This window comes from Drosophila sulfurigaster, chromosome 3 (assembly GCF_023558435.1).
Source record: "Drosophila sulfurigaster albostrigata strain 15112-1811.04 chromosome 3, ASM2355843v2, whole genome shotgun sequence".
NCBI lineage: Eukaryota > Metazoa > Arthropoda > Insecta > Diptera > Drosophilidae > Drosophila > Drosophila sulfurigaster.
In genome coordinates, this window is record NC_084883.1 from 36,394,592 (window position 1) to 36,413,682 (window position 19,091).

Consider the following 19,091-nt stretch of genomic DNA (forward strand, 5'->3'; position numbering starts at 1 on the left):
TACTATAAAAAATGTATATGCAATTCTAAATGTTTTAAGTTCAAATATTAAATTTTTCTTTCTAATTTTATTTATTGCAATTGCATTAAGGTTACCATATAATACAAATCGAAATTTAAGGTTATGCTTAATCTAGAAACATATCGCCATTTGATGACCACAAATTTAACATTAAAATTGTATTTACAAAATCAGCGCCTGCGCATTACAGATTTGTAGAGCGCCATCTCATTCTTGTCCGCTCTCTCGTTCATGCTCTCTCTCTCTCTCTGACTTCACTGACCATTGAAAATGGTTTCGGGATAATAGCTGGGGGCGTTGAACATGCGCGGGAACCCGTTGGCATCCAATTGACCCACAGGCAGCATAATATCACTGAAATAAGTGAAACGGAAAGAATAAGTACATATGGATGTATGTATATGTGGATAAGTGTGTATGTGTTAGTGAGTGTATGCAATTTGACGCCTGTAAATGATCAAACACAGCGGGGCGTGCGGCAACAACTGAGGGGCAAGGCACATGCTACACGCATGCTCTCGGGTTTTAGTTTTGGGCATCACAGCAGAGCACGTTAGCAACGTTGGCGATCAGCAGAGCTCGAAGAGCTCTATAAATATGCATAGGACCGTGGCACAAGGAGCTGCAAAATTGGACATAAAACACGCTCAAGTGCTTTTTAGAATAAATAGCACCGGACCGCACTGAGTTGGGAATGGAGGCGAGAATGGGAATGAAACCGGGGTCTGAAAATTGGTCTGCTGGTAGTCTCAATGAATGGCCAGCGTATGGTTAGGGAGTGTTAAGGCAAGCAGACGCAAGTGTTTTACGGTCACTTAAATGAAATTCTTTTTTTTTATGCCAATTCGAAAACAATTGATTTTTGTTCGTTGCACACTCTCAAGCGTTGAATGAAATGTTTTACGAGTTATGTGGAAAACATATTGTAATTAGTTTTTGGGCGACATATTCCTAGCATTTGACCCTTAAATGTAAGTCAGCTAAAGTGGCGTTTGAAATTTTTAGAAATTATTAGGAATGTCGTTACAGTTATGTGTAACAAAATTCTAGTTCTAAAATTGTATTTGTGGGGAAATTCCAAAACAAACTTCTCTAACGTGTTGCCAAATTTGTCTTTGCACCTGCTCCATTAGTAACTGATCTAATTTCAAACAACGTAAAAACGTTATTTGGAACTTACGGTCTTTGCTGCGGAGTGCGATCCCTTTGCCTGCGATTCTTGAACCAATTCGAGACCTGCGTCAGTGTCAGGCCAGTCTTCTTGGCTAGCGTCTTCTTCTCGTCTGGCGTGGGATAGCGATTAGTTAGATAGCAATCCTTGAGCGCGTTACGTGACTTTTCCTTAAAGCAATAGACTGTTTCCTCGCCATCCCAAATAGTCTTTGGCAGCGGATACTTTTTCCGCAGTCGATACTTGTCCACAGCACCCAAAGGACGACCGCGCACCTTTTCCGCCTCTTTGTAGTGGGCCTTGAACCACAGACTCTGCAGATCCACATGGTATTTGATGGAGAAGCAATGCGTCTCTAACAGACTGTAGAGCTCGTGAAACTGTCCCAGATTGTAGGCAACCATAGCGCGAGCCCGCAACACACTCTCATTGGTCTTGAAGAATTCGCTGGGTGGAAGGCTGCACAGAAAGTTGGTCAGCTTCTCAATGTCGCCCTTTTGCTGCAGTGCCTCGCACATGCATTGAATCTAATTTTAAGAGATTCGATTAATCAATAGAGTTGGTTAAAATCAGAAGTTGGGAAGTTGATTTACTTGATCCGTGGAGAACTGCAGCATCTTGGCATCGATGGGAAAACTACCCACGGCGGACATGTTGTGTGCTGCAGTTAGATTGGAGATCAAATGGCCACCACTTGATGCTCCACTGCCACTCAGTCCAACTGGGTTGCGTTGTAATCCCGCACAGAGTGCATCCGTTTTTGTATTGCCATTGAGATCGCCCAGTGCGCCGCTACCGTTCTCGAAAATAATACTGTTCAGCGAGGGATAATGTGTGGGCGTGGTCGATGCTGTGGGCGGCGGCGATTTGTCATAGTCGTTGGTTATGTCCTGGAAACGTCGCTCAATCAGATCCTTTTCTGCGGTCTCGTAGGGCGCAAATTTGTCTAGCTGCAAAACCGTTTTACAGGAAATGTTTCCGCGATAACCTGTAAAGAGAAAAGAAAAAATTGTAATTCAAGAACTTTCGCAAATTTTGTTTCATCATTTCCCATTTCTTATTTTACAAGAGAATTTTTATTTATTATCACAAATAATGAAAATAATCTTATATTTGAAGAAATATCAATTAGTGTATTGATAACAGTAACTAAACTTGATATTCAATATTTTGGATTTTTCAATAATTCAATATTGAATTATGTTCTTAGTGTTATTAATGAATTCGTAATGGAAATGTTTTTTTATGTTTTTAAGAAGAACAAAAGAATAATAATTCGATAACTACAAAAAAAAAATAAAAAAAGTGTATGATTAAAATGATAATACGGAAACTGATGAAAACTATGTTTGGGTATTGTATTCTAATTCTGGAAATTTGTTAATGATTTCTAGTTTTAATTTATGTAGCACGTGTGAACTGAACTTTACACTATTGGCTTTGGTTTGATCGAGTGTTTATGTTTCTTCGAACCTCAACGAAAATCGACGCAATAAAATTCGCGCTCTCACGTGCTACTTTGGAGCTCAGCAAAATTTAAGTGCTTGATCACCCCTTTCCACCCGTCACTCCCCCTCGAGTTCCTTAAGAACTACCCCCCAGCTCAGTTAGCTCCCCGCGTCAGTCGAAAATGCATGTGACTAATCAAATTCTGCACATGAGCAACGCTTTGCTTCATTGGTGTCTTTCGACACCTCAGACCTCAGACAGAGGGCATAATAATAATAATACATATCATATTGACCAGAAAGAGACATGAAGCAAATTGTATATACAAAGACATGCGATACATTCATTTTTACATACTACATACATACAAATAATACATATACATATGTATATACGATATTGCTATGCGATTACATGCATAATAAATTGTTCTTGGGTAGAAAGTACACCAAAGTTTCCACTTATTTTTACTCCGAACTTTCATAATGTTTTACAGAACTTTGATTACTTGCAGAAAATGAGCAATTTCATTCATAGTTTAATTGAAGTTTCCATCAAAGTCGCGTTGTGAAGTCTCTAGATTCTTTATTTTATTTTATTCTTCTAGTTTCAAATTACTTACACTGAGAGAAAAAGTTTCAGAAAATTTCATAAAATACTAGCTTAAAAATGAAAAGAAAAAAAACTAGATAGCATAAAATAAAAAGATAGTTCTCTGAAATTAACCAAAAATTGCAGTAATACTACATGAAACTAAGCAATAGAAATTGATAAGTTTTTAAATAATCTGATCTTTGGGAATTTCAAAAGGAAAATATTTGTATTAATTCTTTAATTAACATTCTATTTGTTTTAAATTATTGTACACAATTTGCCATACTTGTTTCATTATAACAAATTTGTCGAGCTCATTTGAGCGTCTCAAAAATGTGTAATCTTCAGCAAAAAATGCATTAAAACATCACACAATAGTTTGCAAGGCTTTAATTGTTTATGCAGCGCCTCATTGACGCCTGTTTCATGTAATTTAATATTCCCATTTTTACATATAAGTGAGTGTATCTGCTGTATCTGTGTAATTTGGCTATAACTGATAAGACTTTTGGCTTACCAGCATTTGGCAGAAATAACGAGCCATAGGCCATAGGAGAACTGATGTTATCGTGTTGCACGGCTGAATGATCCGATGAAGTGCCGCCGGAACTGGTCGAGTCTAAATCCCCATTGATCGACACGGATAAATTGGTGCTATCCATGTTTTTGTCAAACATATTTTGTTGCACAAAACGAACTAACTATTCACTTTTCTAATATTTTTGTTTTTCAGTTTTGCACACTCGAATCGTTGAAATTGTCCATTCAAACATAAGAGTTTATTAACGGTTGAGATGGATATTATAATTTAAAACAATATTTTGTTGAGCACTGTTCGGCTGGCGGCAACTCGAACTCGACGCTTTCGCTTTTCAAACACAACTGCAAGTGGCAAAAAAAGGGAGCAACGATAGCAGCAGCAGCGAAGACGAATGACGAATGCGAACTGCATTCAAGGCTGACTCCCTGCTTGTGGCCTGAAACGTTTTGGAAGTGGAACGGTGCCTGCTGCTCACTGCTTGCGGCGCAAGTGCGTCTGTGTGTGCGTTAGCCTGCTAATTAGGGGTTGTTTATTCGCATTGACTGGTCCTGTTTGCAAGTGGGCGTTGCCAAGTCCAGCCGCAGCGCCATTTTGAATTGCCAATGAGAAAAGACAGACCAGCACACACACACACATGTAGAGGTGAGCATATGTTATCTAACATTTAGCATAAACGCCGTTGTCGTCGTCGTTGACATGACCTCATTGAATCGTTTGTGCGAGTATCTAATGAATGCCGTGTGCAATTCGTAGAATTTACATCAAATTTCTGCGGCATTGCTTAATGCCAGTTTTTGGTTCGAGTTTTGCATATGAAATCAGACTTTAAAGTCACCCAAAAACTGGCTGCAATACGATGCCCAGCCACCACAGTTGTCTCTAGCTCTCGCATAAAAGGGCGCAATGCAAAAAGAAGTGGAAATGGTTGGAGAAAAATCGTTTGTAGCTGCTGCTACTCTGCTTGTCATCTAATGGCATCAAATTTCAATTACAGAATGTTTCGCTCATTCACAGTGCGCCACTTCAGTTATCTGTATTTGTGTGTGTGTGTATGCGTGTGATCAAATAGTGACATGACAAAGGTGACAACAGCAGCAAATCCACAAAAAGGCTAAACAATGGCTGCCCCGGCAACAACAGCAACAGCAGCAGTAGCAGCAGCATTTTATAGCTGTTTGTTGTTGAAAAGATTTCAATTTAGGCATTAAATTAGGAGGGTTGACAAAAATTCGTCACACTACCAAAAAAAGTAGAAGAAATCCATGTGCATGGTCACACGCATTTACACAAGGGACCCTGTCGATTTGTCACACCATCATCAACAGCTCGCGATCAATTTGAAGAGGGGAGAGAGAGCTGTCACTTCGACAGCGCCACAGGTGCAATTTGGAATAGTTATCGATAAACGATTCACACAGGAGCTTAACAGCAGGCAGCTTTTACTGCAGTGCAACCCTAGAAATGGGTGTTGCTGGTGTGTTTGCCCTCTAATTGACCGCAACAAGCAACGGCTTGTAATCGCATTAGGCTAATTTTATTTGTACTTTATTTGATTAACACAATCACGTGTCAGGACTTTGCTGCCAAGCAATAATACTTTTCGTAGCATCGTCGCAAGCTCAACGACGGACGCGCTTTCATTCCCACACTATCATGTTGTGCTGAGCTTTGCAGATTTTTCCCTGAGTTTCGGTGTCCGATTCAACATAATGCCAGGGCTATATGTTATGCCAGGGCAGCGAATGCAGCCGCACTCAAGTAAAAGTGCATTTGGGTAAGAATCGAGGATGTTTGTTGCAATATTTGGTGATGCAATTTTTGTGCTTATACGTAGTTTCTAACAACTGTGAAAGCTGCCAACTGCTATGATCGACTATGAGATACCTTTTAACGGTATAAAACTTATTTAATATATTTTCATTTATATAATAATAAATTTAAATATTAGAAAGGTGATTTTATGTGATCTATGTAAGACCATCAAATATATAATTGTAAATACAGAAAAGTATTAAAATCCCAAATAAAAATTATTATTGATATGGTATTTCAATACAAAGAACAAGATTAATCAGATTACCTCCGTAAAAACTAATTTGCTAACTATTCCTATTCAAATTGTTAAGAAGTTCAAGTGATTTTATGTGTACAAAATTAATTTTTAATGAATGATTAGATTGATGATTGGATAATAAATTGTTCAATACAATTATGTATTATTAAATATGGTTCCTATTGGCTGTTAAAGATTTATACTTTATACCCTTTTCCCTATATATATACCGGGTATAAAATGATACTAGCCAATGACATAATACAATGTATTATAATACGAAAAGTATTTCAATATCTGTTTCCGTTTCTGTAATCCATATTGCCCTGCTCATTTCGGTTATGCAGATGATATTGGAAAACGCTTAGTCATAACTTCTTATGTAACCAATGTCTATTGTCATCTTTGTCAAATGTGCACAAATTGCTTAACTTCTTGCTAAGGATGCCTGGAGTTTTTCAGAAAGAATAACCTGTACAGTAATCCCTGTCTAATAGCCCAGAAAATAGAGCAACCAAAATACACGACAAACCCACCAAACAGCTTAACAGCTGTAATCCCAAAATTCTGAACAAAACGTCTGCAAAGTGTTTGGGTCTCCTACACAGAGTCTTTTACTCAGTCTCTACTCCCATTCATGCTGCAGTCTGATCCCTTCTGCTCTTTATCCGCTTGTCGATCGCACAATAATGGGCAAACTGCAGATTTTCCATTGTGTGTAGGATAGTTAGGAGGGTGTTCTTCGATTGCGTCTATGAAAGGAACATGATTTTCGCACCTTGTTGTCAATTGTTCAATAGAAATTATTGGGAATTAGAAACTTATGTTAATGGATAATATATGAAGTTGTATTTATGGCGTTTTAAGCTAAAACTTACCGATAAATATAAATATAAATAACATCACTAAATGTGAATAAAGAAACAACTTATATTTATTATTGATTTATTATTAAATCAATTCAAAATAAAATTCCAAAATTGATACCTTAGAAATATAACAAAATAATATAAATAAGAACGAGGGCCAAATTTATTTTTAGTTTTTTCAATAGAAATATCATTGGAAATTAGAAACTGATGTCAATGGAACATGTATTTTGATGTTGAAAAAAGAAAAAGAGTAAAAAAAGAAGCTAAACTCGAGACCAATTAATAACATTCAGTTTTGTGGTACTAATTAGTTACGGAAATCAATCAATGCACACGATTTTCCAGCATTAATTTCGAACATATGCTAGGAAAAACTTTTCACAGCTAATTGGATGTACGCGCCAAAAAATACAAGGGGTTGTAGCTCTCGTTGTGGGTGTCGTTGTCGTTCTCAATGAATGCACGACTGTAAAACGATCCTTAGTCTTTGAAACAATCTCATTAATTCCCATTAATGTAGACCTCGTCTTGCCTTGGTGTCCACTTACCCAAATAACAAATAAAAACTTACTAGTATATCCAAACAAAAAACAAACTTACTATAACAACTATTTGTATACATTGGTTGCTTCAATTGTTTTTCTAGTATTCCAACGCGTTTAGTTGTTTTTTATCAGAGGTGAGATAGGGTTACTATTTTTTTTTTATCTGATTGCTACTTTGCCAAGAATTTCATTGTGAATATTTGACCAACAGGAAATAGAGCAACTCATCTATTGATTAGAATCAGAATGCAGATTTCTTAAATTGATTTGAGCTCAAAAATTCTTAGTAAATTTACGAATTTACCAAGAATAGATTCAGGCAAAATTCTCAATGAATTTGTTTTGGAATGGGTAAAAAGAGTAAATTATATGTATATGTATTTATTTTGCACCGCATATTTTACAAATATGAAGGTTTACCCAATTTTTGTATATGTAGGGAAAAATAAAAAAAAACGTAAATTCAATATTAAAGAAGAGTAAAGATATCTTGCAAATTATTTAAAATTTTTGTATTTTAGAAGAGGATTTATAAAGTTTAAGGAATAAAGTGATCGATCTGATATAAATTAAATTGGTAAATACTATTATAAATTGTGTCACTTTTTCTTTATTTATTTTTCAATTCAATTCTTTGTAAATTATTATTCAACCGTTCTATCTGTAGACCATTTATTACATATAATTGCTAGTATAGTAATTGTTTACATTTTCCTCAAGGATATTCTATGTTATTTTTCATTATTAGTTTTTAATGTTTATTGTATATATTTTCCAATTAAGCAAACTAAATGTGGTAAACTGGTTTTTGAACGTCTTTATTAGAACAAATTGTGAATTATTAAGCATATCAGCAAATTCTCCTGGGATACAATTAGTCGCTTTAAAACAATCACGATAGCTGCTGTAGTTGGGCATATGTTGCGTTCCCCGATCCCCGTCACCCGTTGTGGATGCAGCCGCAAAATGAGCAAATAAATCATAAATGTTTCATTCAACGTAATTGAGCGCAGCTCTCGCTGGGTAACGCACCCTTAAAGTTTGCCCGGGATATTCATTGTACCCAGAGTCCAGGTCGTTATGGCTACGAACAGGAGGAGAGCAAACAATGTAACCCGATCCTCTTGCTATATACCCAAACATGCGTAAGATTGTGTCGCAGCAGCAGCAGCAACAGCAAGGTAATCCTCTCCTGTTGTCTGCTCTGAGAGCAGCTTGTTTTGCTGGCTCCGCCTACCGACGAGGGGTGTGAAACAAAGTGGAATGAAACAAACGATTTTCCATTTAAAAACAAAGTCAGAACAATTGAAACAATTTGAAACTAAAACATGGTATTAATAGTATCACACATCCTTGGCCAGTCGTCGCACACTGCGATAGTTGACATTGATCAAACGAATACTGTCTCCCAAGATCGCCAGCGGCTTGATGAAGTTACTCAAAGTGTCCGCCACGGGTTCCAGAATATCACGCAACGAACACATAATATTATATAGAAAAATCATTGGCGGCTGCAGGAAACCATTGAAGGCCACCGTCAATGCTGGTTTGACCAAATAATCGGATGTCATGTGCAGCAGTCCAACGAGGAGAGTGTTGACCAAAGAGTACAGTACAAAGCGATAGCATTGGAGCACAAAGGCCACCACAAAGGCGACGCCAATGTGCAGCAGACCAAAGAACTCGGCCCAAAAATGTGTGGCATATGTTGTCGCCCGATCCGCCAGTACAATGGAATTAATCTTGGGATGTGTGTCCGTCGTACTCAGATAATCCGCACAGCCATGCTCAAAAGGATAGATGCCAATGCAAGTGTGACGCGTTGCTGCCTTTACATTCCACTTGGGTGATGGCAAATCATCAATAATGTTGCGCGCATGCTGCGGCTGGCATTTACACATGTTGTCCAGCGAGGCGACTAAGCGATCGAGGAAGCCAGGCCGTTGCACAGGCTGCTCTTGCCTCGTCTGGTGTCCTTTGGCTCTGCTTGTCCGCTTTCTTGGCGGTGGCACCGTAAATCGCGCTCGCTTAACGCGCGTATAGCGTTGGAACTCGATGCGATTGGGACGAATCATTGGCTGCTGTGGCTCAGCATGCATCTCGTACAGCACCTGGGAGGGACTGGACTGAACCGTTGTGGTGGTATCGCCCTGTGCTTCGTTGTCCAACATATTGTACTGGGATTTGGGGTCTTTGAACAGTTCGGTTTCCGTTGAGCTGTTTAATTGAGGTAGCAATTTTCTTAAAGGCGACTGCAGTTTAGCTGTGACACCCACATGATGTACCTCAACCTCAATTAACTGCGATTCCGAATGAGGCGAACTAAACTCCCCAAGCTCGGACATTCCCCAGAGCTATTAATGCTTGCTTATGACATTCAAAGCGGCGCCAAAGCGATTATTCTCATTTCAAATATATTATCGATAATATTGAATAGTCGATAAATTGTGTAGGTTAACAAAAGGTCATAGCTATTTGATATAAATTGAATTTGTTACAAAGAGCATTTATAGAGCAAACCATACGGCACAACTAAATTTAATATTTTACTTTACTTTTAATCATTAATTTAGAACATTTTAATATAAAGAAGAATAGAAACATAATATACCAGTCATTTAAGAGTAATTACATATACCGCAAAGTGTATATTTTCAGTATTGCCTATCGATTTTTTATCGCGATGCACGGAGCTTTTTAGCGAACTGCCAAAGTGCACAGCAAAAAGGAGAGAAAGAAAGAAATATCAGTTGTTCCGGCATTTTGTGTCTGACTGGCAGTCAAAACTCTAACAGTAAATATAATTTAGTGCCTTACACTTTGGTAAAATATAATTTAGCAGCATTAAAACAAAAAAAAAAACAAACAATAAAACGCCTAAATGTTTTCATCGGTGTGGCGAAGCGTTGAAACGCAATTAACTTCGTACTATTTTCGAGGTTCGTCCAAATTTGTAGTGCAGCAGAAGAAAAGCGGCATTATTGGAGCCCAACTTCTTCTGTCTGGTTGTCATCATCGTCGTCATCGTCATACTTCTGGTGCTGGTGCTGGATCTTCTGTTAAGCGCTTTCTGGGTGTCCAAGTCTGTTGCGTCAATTGTAATTGATTCATGTACTTAATAAGTGTTTTAATCTAATCTCCACTCTTTCCCTTTCTATTTGTCTGTTTGTTTGCTTTGCATGTTTTGTGTCGTTTTTCTAATTCATATTTAATACACTCACCTTCTGCTCTTTCCGCATAGTACAAAAGTTGCGCACAGTCGGCTTCAGAGGCATGCATAGTACTTTGGAGGATGTGAAGCTCAATGGCTTCGATGTCAAAATTCTGCCTGCTCTGCAGGATAATTACATGTACTTGATTGTGGATAACAAGACACGCGAAGCTGCTGTTGTTGATCCCGTTGATCCCGATTTGGTTATCAAGACGGTGCAGGCAGAGAATCTGAAGTTGAACAAGGTGCTGACCACACATCATCATTGGGATCATGCTGGCGGCAATGAGAAGCTGGTGAAGCTCTGGTCTGGCGGCGAACTGGAAGTTTATGGCGGTGATGATCGCATTGGTGCCATGAACAATAAGGTGCGCCAAAATGACACCTTCAATATTGGCGAACTGAATGTGCGCTGCCTATCAACACCTTGTCACACCACTGGTCACATTTGCTATCATGTAACAGTGCCCGGTGAACCCAATACGGGCGCCGTCTTTACCGGCGACACACTGTTCCAAGGCGGCTGCGGACGCTTCTTTGAAGGCACCGCCGAGGAAATGTACGCTGCTCTGTGCGAGAAGTTGTCCGGTTTGCCCGATGAGACTAAAGTTTTTTGTGGTCATGAGTATACATTGCAGAACATGAGCTTTGCTCGCCATGTTGAGCCAGACAGCGTCATTATCCAGAATCGAATTGAGTGGGCCAAATTGAAGCGCGCTTCCAAAGATCCTACCGTGCCATCGACAATTGCTGAAGAGAAATCGTGGAATCCATTTATGCGCGTTAATGAAGCCGTGGTAAAGAAACATGCGGGCACTGAGGAGGAATCTGGTGTGGCCACCATGGGCGTGTTACGCAAGGAGAAGGATACTTTTAAGGCTTAATGATTTAAGCATAAATAAATTGTGATTATTGGTGAAAGCTACGCAAAGCTGTTTCTTTAATGGCGCCAAAAGTGGTATGGTTATCGTTATCGATATTTGGCAGTTGGTTTACACATTTACAGCTGTTCAAAAATTTTTATGTTATTGGTTTTATAATTGTGGAATTCGATTTTTTATTGTATTTTGGACCTACAAAAACACAATTATTTTTTGCGAATCGGTCTTCACTTTTAGTATTTTTATCAAGCCGAAGGTCAAGTGGCCCCAAAGAATGGCAAAACACCTGTTATCGATATATGTACTCCCATCGCTATTAATCGCCCAGTCGACTGATGCGTTTGCACGACAACAAAACAAAGAGGCCGTGTTGTTATTAATTTTCTATTTTTCTTTTTTTAACAACTGCTCTTTAATTTTATTTACACATGGACCAGCTAAAGGGCTTAGTCAAGGCCTACGAGGCCTGGGTGGCCAAGAATCCCGATGTAGTTGGCGACTTCGAGACCACAGCCAAATGGGTGTCGTACTTTGTGGCAGGTAAAAAATGTGAAAAAGATAAGATTGGTGATACAATTTACGATTCAAACTTCAATTTCAGGTCGCATATCAAACTCAAATGTGCTGTCGGAACTTGTGTACACACTGTCCAACATCCTGGTGTTTTACAACGACCGCATCATCGACCGGGCACGTGCTGTCAACGACAACGCCGTGATCCGTCTGCAAACCGGCCTTTGCTATCGACTAAAGGTCACGCTGACGACGCTCGAATATTGTGAGGTGTTCATTGAGATATCAGCACGCCGACTGTTCGGCCAGAAAGGAAAATGGCTGGTGATAGCACTTATTCAGCTGGCCAAGGCAGCTGGACGCTTGTTTCTGCTGAAACATTCGACTTTGGACATTATCACCTCACCGCCCATCACAGCCCTTAATCGACGTGTGCTGAGCAAACAGCGCCAAGCAGCATCTGCCACCGCCGCCACTGACAGTTTGTCCCAATCGGAGCACTCCATAACGTTTCAATTGAAACGCTCAGGTCGAATTATACGCAAAGTCGAGGGTGCTCCGCCTATTCAGTATCGCGACTTTAAACTGCACGTGGACAATGCGGATGCGGCCAAGACGCAAATGCCACGCGAATTGCTGCAAGCCGAGTATTTATACATTGCCAAACCTCTGGTACATCTGGCGGCCATGGGTCTGTTTGGTCAGCGCAGCTGGAAACAGTACATGGTTGCTTTGTCCATTGATCTGTATAGCGTGCATGTGTATCGCCAGCATCGCCATCTGATGTCCAAGCAACAGAAATTGGAGCTGAGCAGGCGATGCGTGAACCTGTTGTATTTCCTGGTGCGTTCGCCCTTCTATGACAACTACAGCAAGTCGAGGATAGAGAGAGTGCTCGGCTTTGTCGCGCAGCATGTGCCCATTGCCAAGGTGGTGGCTGGTCCTATAAAGGATTACATTCCACAGTGGCAAAACACTTACTTCTATTTGTGGTCAACTTAAAAGTATTCCGTTTTAGCCTTAAGCGTTAAAGTAAACTAACAAAAGTGGTCGAATGGGGTGGTGAATAAAATTAAGAATCGAAATGTTTAAACGATCAAAATATGCTTTATATGTCTGTTCAAACATCTAGATCTCAGGGACTATATAAGCTGAGGTCATCAAATTTGATGACAATGCTTCTTCAGTTTCTCAGATCAAGTTTGTTTTATAACTTTGCTACAAAAATTTGTGAACGCAATATTGAAGCTAGCAACATGAACTTTTGCTAGGTTTAATGAAAATCGCATTCCAAATAGCTTAAGATTTTATGATCCCTATAGACGTTATTTTAACAACCCTTCTGGTTCTAGTCCTCTCAAAAATTGTTTTGCCTTCTGTATCGTTATTATTATCACGAATTTATATTGTTTTGTATGGCTTTTTAAATTATATTTGGAACAATATTTGTACACATACATTTAAACGATATTCTTGGTTTTTTTGTGGTTTTGTTTTTTTGTTTCTTTTTGCACTTACACGCTAAACTCTATACATAACAATGATCCGATAATTGGCTAAACACACACTGTGAACTTTGTCTCAGAACTTCAGACTGAAGCCTGGTCCCATGGCCATTTGACGTTGCGTTAGTCCCGCATTAAGCACAAATCCTGTACTGGCCGCCGTTGCCGCCGCCATTCCGGCGTTGCTCTTCTTGTTACCCGTAATAATGCCCGACGCAAGCTTAGCACCGCCTTTAGCTGCAGCTGTGGCCATCGGTTCGTCGCGTCCCAGCTGCTTGAACTGCGAGCCACCTGAGGGAGGTTTAGGTGAGGAGGCTTGCGCTTTGCGTGCGCCCAGCTCGCTCTTGGCCGGCCAAGTGGGGAACATGGATGGATCGATGGGTAGTGGTAGCTCCTTGAAATATGCATGCTTCAGCGCCGCATCTGCAGTCAGTCTTTGTTTCGGATCGTACGTGAGCAGACCTTGTAGCAGCGCTAGACCCGCCTCCGAGGTCTTGTCTTGGAAATGCTTACGCAGCTGCGACACCGGATAGTCGGTAAACTGCGAGTTCTGGCTTAGCATATTCTTGACAGCAGGCAGCTCCAAGTAGCCAGGCCATATCTTTTCGTTGGGTGTGCCGAGTTCCTGCAAAAGACAAAAGCAATTAATATTTGTTTCAATTTTACAATTATTGTGTATGGTGAACAAAAGCAACTTGTAACTGCTTTTATCTAATCTATGAATTTCAACTGTTTATCTACACAATTGCTCACCTTAAATATACGATTAAGCTCATCGATTTCGGATTTGCCCGGAAAGAGCGGCGCCATTTGCAGAAATTCTGCAAAAATACAACCCACGGACCACACATCGATGGGCGTGGAGTATTCCGGCGAGCAGAGCAACAGCTCTGGCGCACGATACCACAACGTAACCACCAGCGATGTGTATTTCTTCAATGGGGAGCCATATTCGCGGGCCAAGCCAAAATCACCGACCTTGAGGATGCCCTTGTGGGAGAGCAGCAAATTGGAGGTCTTCAGGTCACGATGCAGTATCCAATTGTCATGTAAATGCGCCACAGCCAACAACAGTTGTTGGGCCAAGCACTTGACCTCACCGGGAAAGAAACTCTGCTTGCGTTGCTTCATGGTTTCCATCAGCGATTTGAGATCGTGCTCCACATAATCCATCACAATAAAGATCTTATCCATATTGGAGCCCACGACAATTTCGCGTACAGTCACAATATTGGGATGTTGACCCTTAAGCAGCGTATTAATCTCACGCAGCGATGTGATGGGAAATCCTTCCTTTTCTTTTTCCATTTTGAGACGCTTTAGCGCAACAATTTCGTTGGTGCGTTTGTCTTTGGCGCGATAGACGACGCCGTAGGTGCCTTCCTCGATGCGATTTAGGCATTGGAATTCTTCGACAGAGCGACAACCTTGCACCCCGGGATAATAGTTGGGCAGTGGAATGCCTTTGTCGTCGCAGGGCGGCAGCTCTTCAGCTGGTGTTGCCTTGAAACTGACGTCAGCCGTGTCCGTTGCAGACTGTTGTTGTCCACCCGATTGTGCCATGCCACGCTCCTCGCTGCGTGTGCTGCTGCTGCGTGAACGTGGTCCCTGTTCCGCCTCCACATCCTCCTCTTCACTGCTGCGCGAGCGACTGCTATGACTGCGACTCCGACTCCTGCTGCGACTACGACTGCTGCGACTGTTCTGGCTGTGACTGCTCTTTGAGCTGCTCGCGGAACGTGAGCGCGCCCGTTGCTTGGGCGATTTGTAGAGGGCTCCTACGCTAAGCGGACTATCTGGCAGCGGCACATCCTCGTCGTCGTCATCCTGCCGCTGCTTCTGCTCCTTGCGTTTACGGTGCTTTTTATGAGACTGCTGCTGCTGTTCCTTCTGCTGCTCGTAGTTGCTTTCCTCGCTCTCGGCCGAATCGCTGCCACTTTCAGCGCTGCCGCTTTCCTCCTCATCATCCTCTTCGTCCGATTCGCTTTCATCGCTGGACTGTGATTGTTTATTCAATTCCTCTGTGGACTGTTTGCTGCGCTTGCGACGCTCGTATTGAGTTTCCTCTACGTTCGCCTTCTGCTTCCGCTTGACTATATTCAATCCGGCTGTCACGCTCGCCGCCACCGCCGTGGGACTGAGTGCATCGCTGTGCTCGTTGCGTTCACGCAGCAGTTGCTCTCGCCTTGCCTCCAGCTCCTCGCGGGCAATTTGCCGGCGCTGACGATTCTCACGCTCGGCTGCCAAGATCTTTTCACGGCGTGCCAACAACTCGGGATCATTGGACGTTGTGCCACGTTGTTGCTGCTGTTGTTGTTGTTGCTGCGCAGCGAGTGCTGCTGCAGCTTCAGCTTCGGCGCGCCTATGTTGCTTATGGCGTTGATGTTGCGCTGCTGTCTCAGGACTGTCGAGCAGCTCAATCACCTGACCATGTCGCATCTTGTGACTATGACTGCTACGTCTAGAGTCGCGCTCCTTGCGGCGACTGTGGGAATGAGACTGTTGAGGTTGCTCGTAGTTCTCCTCCGACTCATAGTCCTTGACGTATTTGTGACGTTTACTAAGAAGTCGCGAACGCAAATCTTGCTCCAGGCTTTCAGCATCTTTCGGCTGTTCATAGCCATGTTTACTCGCACGCCTGGACGGCGGCTGCTGCTCCACATCCGCATAGTCCACATGGCGTCCACTGCTGTGATAATATTCAGCGCGTGCTCCACTACGCGAGAGACCCATCAGTTGTTGCTCCTGATGGTAATGATGATGATGGGCATAGCTTTGTGATGGCAGCGGTGGCGGTGGCAGTGGCAACTGTTGCTGATAATGATAGGCATGACTCAAATGATGCTTGGCCGCTCGTTCACTGCGATGCTGATGATGCTGCTGTTGATGGTGCTGATGATAACGTTGCTGCTCCAGATCATCGCGTGTTCGGGCGTATTCAAAGCGATCTCGTTCACGTTCGCGTCGGTCTCGTTCACGTTCAACGCCCTCTAAACTGCTGCGCTGTTCCTTGTGTCGGCGATCGCGGGAATGTTTCTTCTTCTCACGGCGTGTACTCGACGCATCGCTACCACGTCCTTGGCTGCTGGCTGCCGGCTGTGGCGGTTGTATGTACAGTGCATCCGCATCGTGCTCATCATCATCGCCACTAAAACGAGAGAAATTATAAGTTTGTACAAATTACGCATGCCAAATTACAAAATGGATGGGTTTTTCTTGTTGCTGTTGCAGAGATTCCCCCGATTAAGTGTGTGTTTCTCGACTGCGAGGCGCGCTCTGGTTCAACAAGTGCTTTAGAAGATGCTTGATGATGATGCCTGTTGCCTGTTGTTTAGAATCCTATATCCTTTTTTAATTTCATTTTTGAACTGTTGTTGCATTGCAGAAGTTGATTTACATTTTACGTTGCCCTTCGACGTTCAAATCTCAAGGCCGCCGCCATTTGGGAAGAACTCTAAAGCTAATCACATTCTTTCTGCTTAGAATAACGGGTGGAAATTGATAATAATCGAAAGAAAACAACAAATACTCAGTGTAGTACATAAGATTAGCAAACAAATACAGACTTGTACAACCATGTGGGCATTTCGTTCAATCATACAGCGGAGCCTTGAATAATAAATACACTTGAAGCTTACCATGATACATTGAGAGATTGCTTATATTAAATGAATTAATGGTTGATAGATTGATGATAATTCAAAACGCGTTGTTTTGCCGACATTTTTTTATGATTTTCCCCCAGGTTCTTTTCACTTCCCATCTCCATCGAGTGATCCTCCTCCATTTCTTGCCGATAACAACAAAAATAAAGTAATAAATCGCATTATCGATGATCATACAACACATATTATTCAAGACTCCACTGCGCTTCAATTACGTACTTACCTGTGTGGCCAACCCCCTTTTATGATTATTATGGCAATTAGCTTTAAACAATTCCAAAATTGTGGAGGCATTGTTGAGATGAAAATTCCGATGGGCTGTAAAATGTAAACGACTTACGACTGCAAGCAAAAATTCGGCTAAAACGATATTTTGGAAAAAAGTAGCGTGGGGACAAAAGACATACAATATATGTTTGTATATATACACTATATATAAGTTGAATACGTATAAAGATGACAGGACTTTGAAAAGGCATTAGCAGTTTGTTATTTGAACAGAAATTTGTAATTCCATTTACCGACAGCATTTCGAGATCACTCTCGTTTCTCTCACTCACTCTCTCTCTTGCACTTTTAAGGACTTTCGGTTGAGTACATTTCATTTTGTGTTTGAGGAGGAAGGGGGCGGCCATGTCCTGGGCCATGAAGTTTTGCTGCCGAATTCGCCATTTTACGCTCATGAGCTGCTGGGCACACTTTTATTTTTAAATTTAAATTGCATTTCTTGCGTTCGGCTTTTTATAATTATTTTATATTTGGATTTTTTCTTTCGTAATTTATCAGTTTTGATTGTTTTTTTTTTTGGTTTTAAGTTTAGTTTTAGTTGTTGGCCATCGCGCGCCTCGGTCATTTTGGGACAAGTACACACTTTTTGGCCTATTTGCAATGAAAAAACTCAAGTCAATTAAACGGTTCAGTTGATAAAAATTATGGTAATGTCAATAAATTGGATTTTTTGGCTATTAAACATTTTTGGTTGGCAATATAATACATATGTATGTCTAGGATGGGTACATAGCTAATTAATGTACACACAAAGCAAGCGAAAGAAATTTTTGTAGTTGTTGTGGTATTGGGGAAATTTACGATTGAGTGATCTACAGGTATTGTGCAGAGCTCTCTTTCTATTTGTGCATATCTCCCTCCGAATTTGTTTGCCATAATTTTGAAAATTGTTATACATTTATAGTTCATGTTATTTTATTGAAAATTCTTTGCAGCCATGTTAGCTGAAGTAGAACAAGTATGTTGTGGCGCCACAACACAATTTTTGCATATTGCGGCTGTGACGTCACAGCATTCTTTGTTTCTTTTATGCTCCCAGAGCACTATGCACAACCTTTTGATCATTAAACCGTGTCTGGATAGTGAGACTTTTAGTTTTTGTTGCTTTTAGATGATTTGTTTTTCTTTTTTTGTAGTAGTCAAAAGAATATTACAAAATAACGCTTTCAAATAGAATAAAATAATAATTGAATGCCGCACTCAATACACAGCAGCTTCCACACTAGCACACGCACCCACACATACATACAGCCACACGCGCGCATGCATAGAATGTGTGTGATGTCTGTGTGTTCTTTGTGTGCGTGTGTGTGTATGCAGCAACAATTTTACGTGCGTTTTTCAATATATGTATGTATTTTATATTGTAGTTTTTGTACACACCTGATATAGTGTCCATCGTTGGGGCTGCGCAACTGGCCATCTTCACTGCCAGACGTATTGACCATGTCGCTTATATTTTGTCTATGTGTGTAGATAATAATTAGAGGTTGCGACTCCACGGACACTGACGCTAAATGTTGCCCCTTGTGTCTCTGCTGCTGATTCACCAGTAACTTTTGTTAAGTAGCAGCCTTATAACGAAGCGTTATTGCACTCTCTTTGTATCAAATCACACAACTTGCAACTAATGTGCATTTGTGTGTGACCTTCAATTAAATTTTCGGTGGATTTGTACGTTTTTATTTTTACAAAAATAATTACAAACGTTTGCAATAGCACAAACGTTTTTTTCTTGCAGTCGTCCAGGGCTGCAAAATACGGAAAAAATGGCGTCTGCTT

General features: G+C 41.0%; 5 protein-coding genes across 8 annotated transcripts; 2 read left to right on the forward strand and 3 right to left on the reverse strand.

The window, feature by feature from the left end:
* Positions 1–62: 62 nt before the first annotated feature.
* LOC133841822 (homeobox protein SIX3) lies at positions 63–4,135 on the reverse strand. Its single transcript, XM_062274581.1, has 4 exons — positions 3,753–4,135; positions 1,786–2,180; positions 1,202–1,719; positions 63–375 (listed from the first exon to the last, which is right to left on the reverse strand). The coding sequence occupies exons 1-4, from the start codon at positions 3,910–3,912 to the stop codon at positions 276–278; spliced, it is 1,173 nt and encodes a 390-aa protein (XP_062130565.1). The 5' UTR covers positions 3,913–4,135; the 3' UTR covers positions 63–275.
* A 3,836-nt stretch (positions 4,136–7,971) lies between these two features.
* On the reverse strand, positions 7,972–9,652 carry LOC133841829 (uncharacterized). The gene has a single exon (XM_062274595.1). It carries the CDS (start codon positions 9,589–9,591, stop codon positions 8,590–8,592), a length of 1,002 nt encoding a protein of 333 aa, XP_062130579.1. The 5' UTR covers positions 9,592–9,652; the 3' UTR covers positions 7,972–8,589.
* A 240-nt stretch (positions 9,653–9,892) lies between these two features.
* LOC133841824 (hydroxyacylglutathione hydrolase, mitochondrial) lies at positions 9,893–11,381 on the forward strand. 4 transcript variants are annotated; one of them, XM_062274586.1, is made up of 2 exons: positions 9,893–10,040; positions 10,488–11,381. In XM_062274586.1, the coding sequence occupies exon 2, from the start codon at positions 10,520–10,522 to the stop codon at positions 11,339–11,341; it is 822 nt and encodes a 273-aa protein (XP_062130570.1). In that variant the 5' UTR covers positions 9,893–10,040; positions 10,488–10,519; the 3' UTR covers positions 11,342–11,381. The 4 variants fall into 4 exon arrangements, with proteins under 4 accessions (XP_062130570.1, XP_062130568.1, XP_062130569.1 ...); XM_062274584.1 differs by having other exon boundaries at positions 9,984–10,344; XM_062274585.1 differs by having other exon boundaries at positions 9,986–10,185.
* Positions 11,382–11,670: 289 nt separating this feature from the next.
* Positions 11,671–13,329, forward strand: LOC133841827 (peroxisomal membrane protein PEX16). Its single transcript, XM_062274593.1, has 2 exons — positions 11,671–11,878; positions 11,940–13,329. Exons 1-2 carry the CDS (start codon positions 11,767–11,769, stop codon positions 12,851–12,853), a joined length of 1,026 nt encoding a protein of 341 aa, XP_062130577.1. The 5' UTR covers positions 11,671–11,766; the 3' UTR covers positions 12,854–13,329.
* On the reverse strand, positions 13,252–19,051 carry LOC133841804 (serine/threonine-protein kinase PITSLRE). The gene is made up of 3 exons (XM_062274555.1): positions 18,693–19,051; positions 14,110–16,504; positions 13,252–13,981 (listed from the first exon to the last, which is right to left on the reverse strand). Exons 1-3 carry the CDS (start codon positions 18,755–18,757, stop codon positions 13,433–13,435), a joined length of 3,009 nt encoding a protein of 1,002 aa, XP_062130539.1. The 5' UTR covers positions 18,758–19,051; the 3' UTR covers positions 13,252–13,432.
* Between the last annotated feature and the right edge of the window lie 40 nt (positions 19,052–19,091).

What these genes read in the sequence shown, in the direction of transcription:
- LOC133841822 (XM_062274581.1), bottom strand. Translation starts at nt 3,912, where the DNA reads ATGTTTGACAAAAACATGGATAGCACCAATTTATCCGTGTCGATCAAT. An exon ending in GTTATTTCTGCCAAATGCTG is followed by an intron (nt 2,181 to 3,752) that starts GTAAGCCAAAAG and finishes TTCTCTTTACAG; the next exon opens with GTTATCGCGGAAACATTTCC. An exon ending in CGCACTCCGCAGCAAAGACC is followed by an intron (nt 376 to 1,201) that starts GTAAGTTCCAAA and finishes CACTTATTTCAG; the next exon opens with TGATATTATGCTGCCTGTGG.
- LOC133841829 (XM_062274595.1), bottom strand. Translation starts at nt 9,591, where the DNA reads ATGTCCGAGCTTGGGGAGTTTAGTTCGCCTCATTCGGAATCGCAGTTA.
- LOC133841824 (XM_062274584.1), top strand. Translation starts at nt 10,128, where the DNA reads ATGTTTTCATCGGTGTGGCGAAGCGTTGAAACGCAATTAACTTCGTAC. An exon ending in CCAAGTCTGTTGCGTCAATT is followed by an intron (nt 10,345 to 10,487) that starts GTAATTGATTCA and finishes CTTTCCGCATAG; the next exon opens with TACAAAAGTTGCGCACAGTC.
- LOC133841827 (XM_062274593.1), top strand. Translation starts at nt 11,767, where the DNA reads ATGGACCAGCTAAAGGGCTTAGTCAAGGCCTACGAGGCCTGGGTGGCC. An exon ending in GGTGTCGTACTTTGTGGCAG is followed by an intron (nt 11,879 to 11,939) that starts GTAAAAAATGTG and finishes CTTCAATTTCAG; the next exon opens with GTCGCATATCAAACTCAAAT.
- LOC133841804 (XM_062274555.1), bottom strand. Translation starts at nt 18,757, where the DNA reads ATGGTCAATACGTCTGGCAGTGAAGATGGCCAGTTGCGCAGCCCCAAC. An exon ending in AACGATGGACACTATATCAG is followed by an intron (nt 16,505 to 18,692) that starts GTGTGTACAAAA and finishes CTCTCGTTTTAG; the next exon opens with TGGCGATGATGATGAGCACG. An exon ending in AGCTTAATCGTATATTTAAG is followed by an intron (nt 13,982 to 14,109) that starts GTGAGCAATTGT and finishes TGTCTTTTGCAG; the next exon opens with GAACTCGGCACACCCAACGA.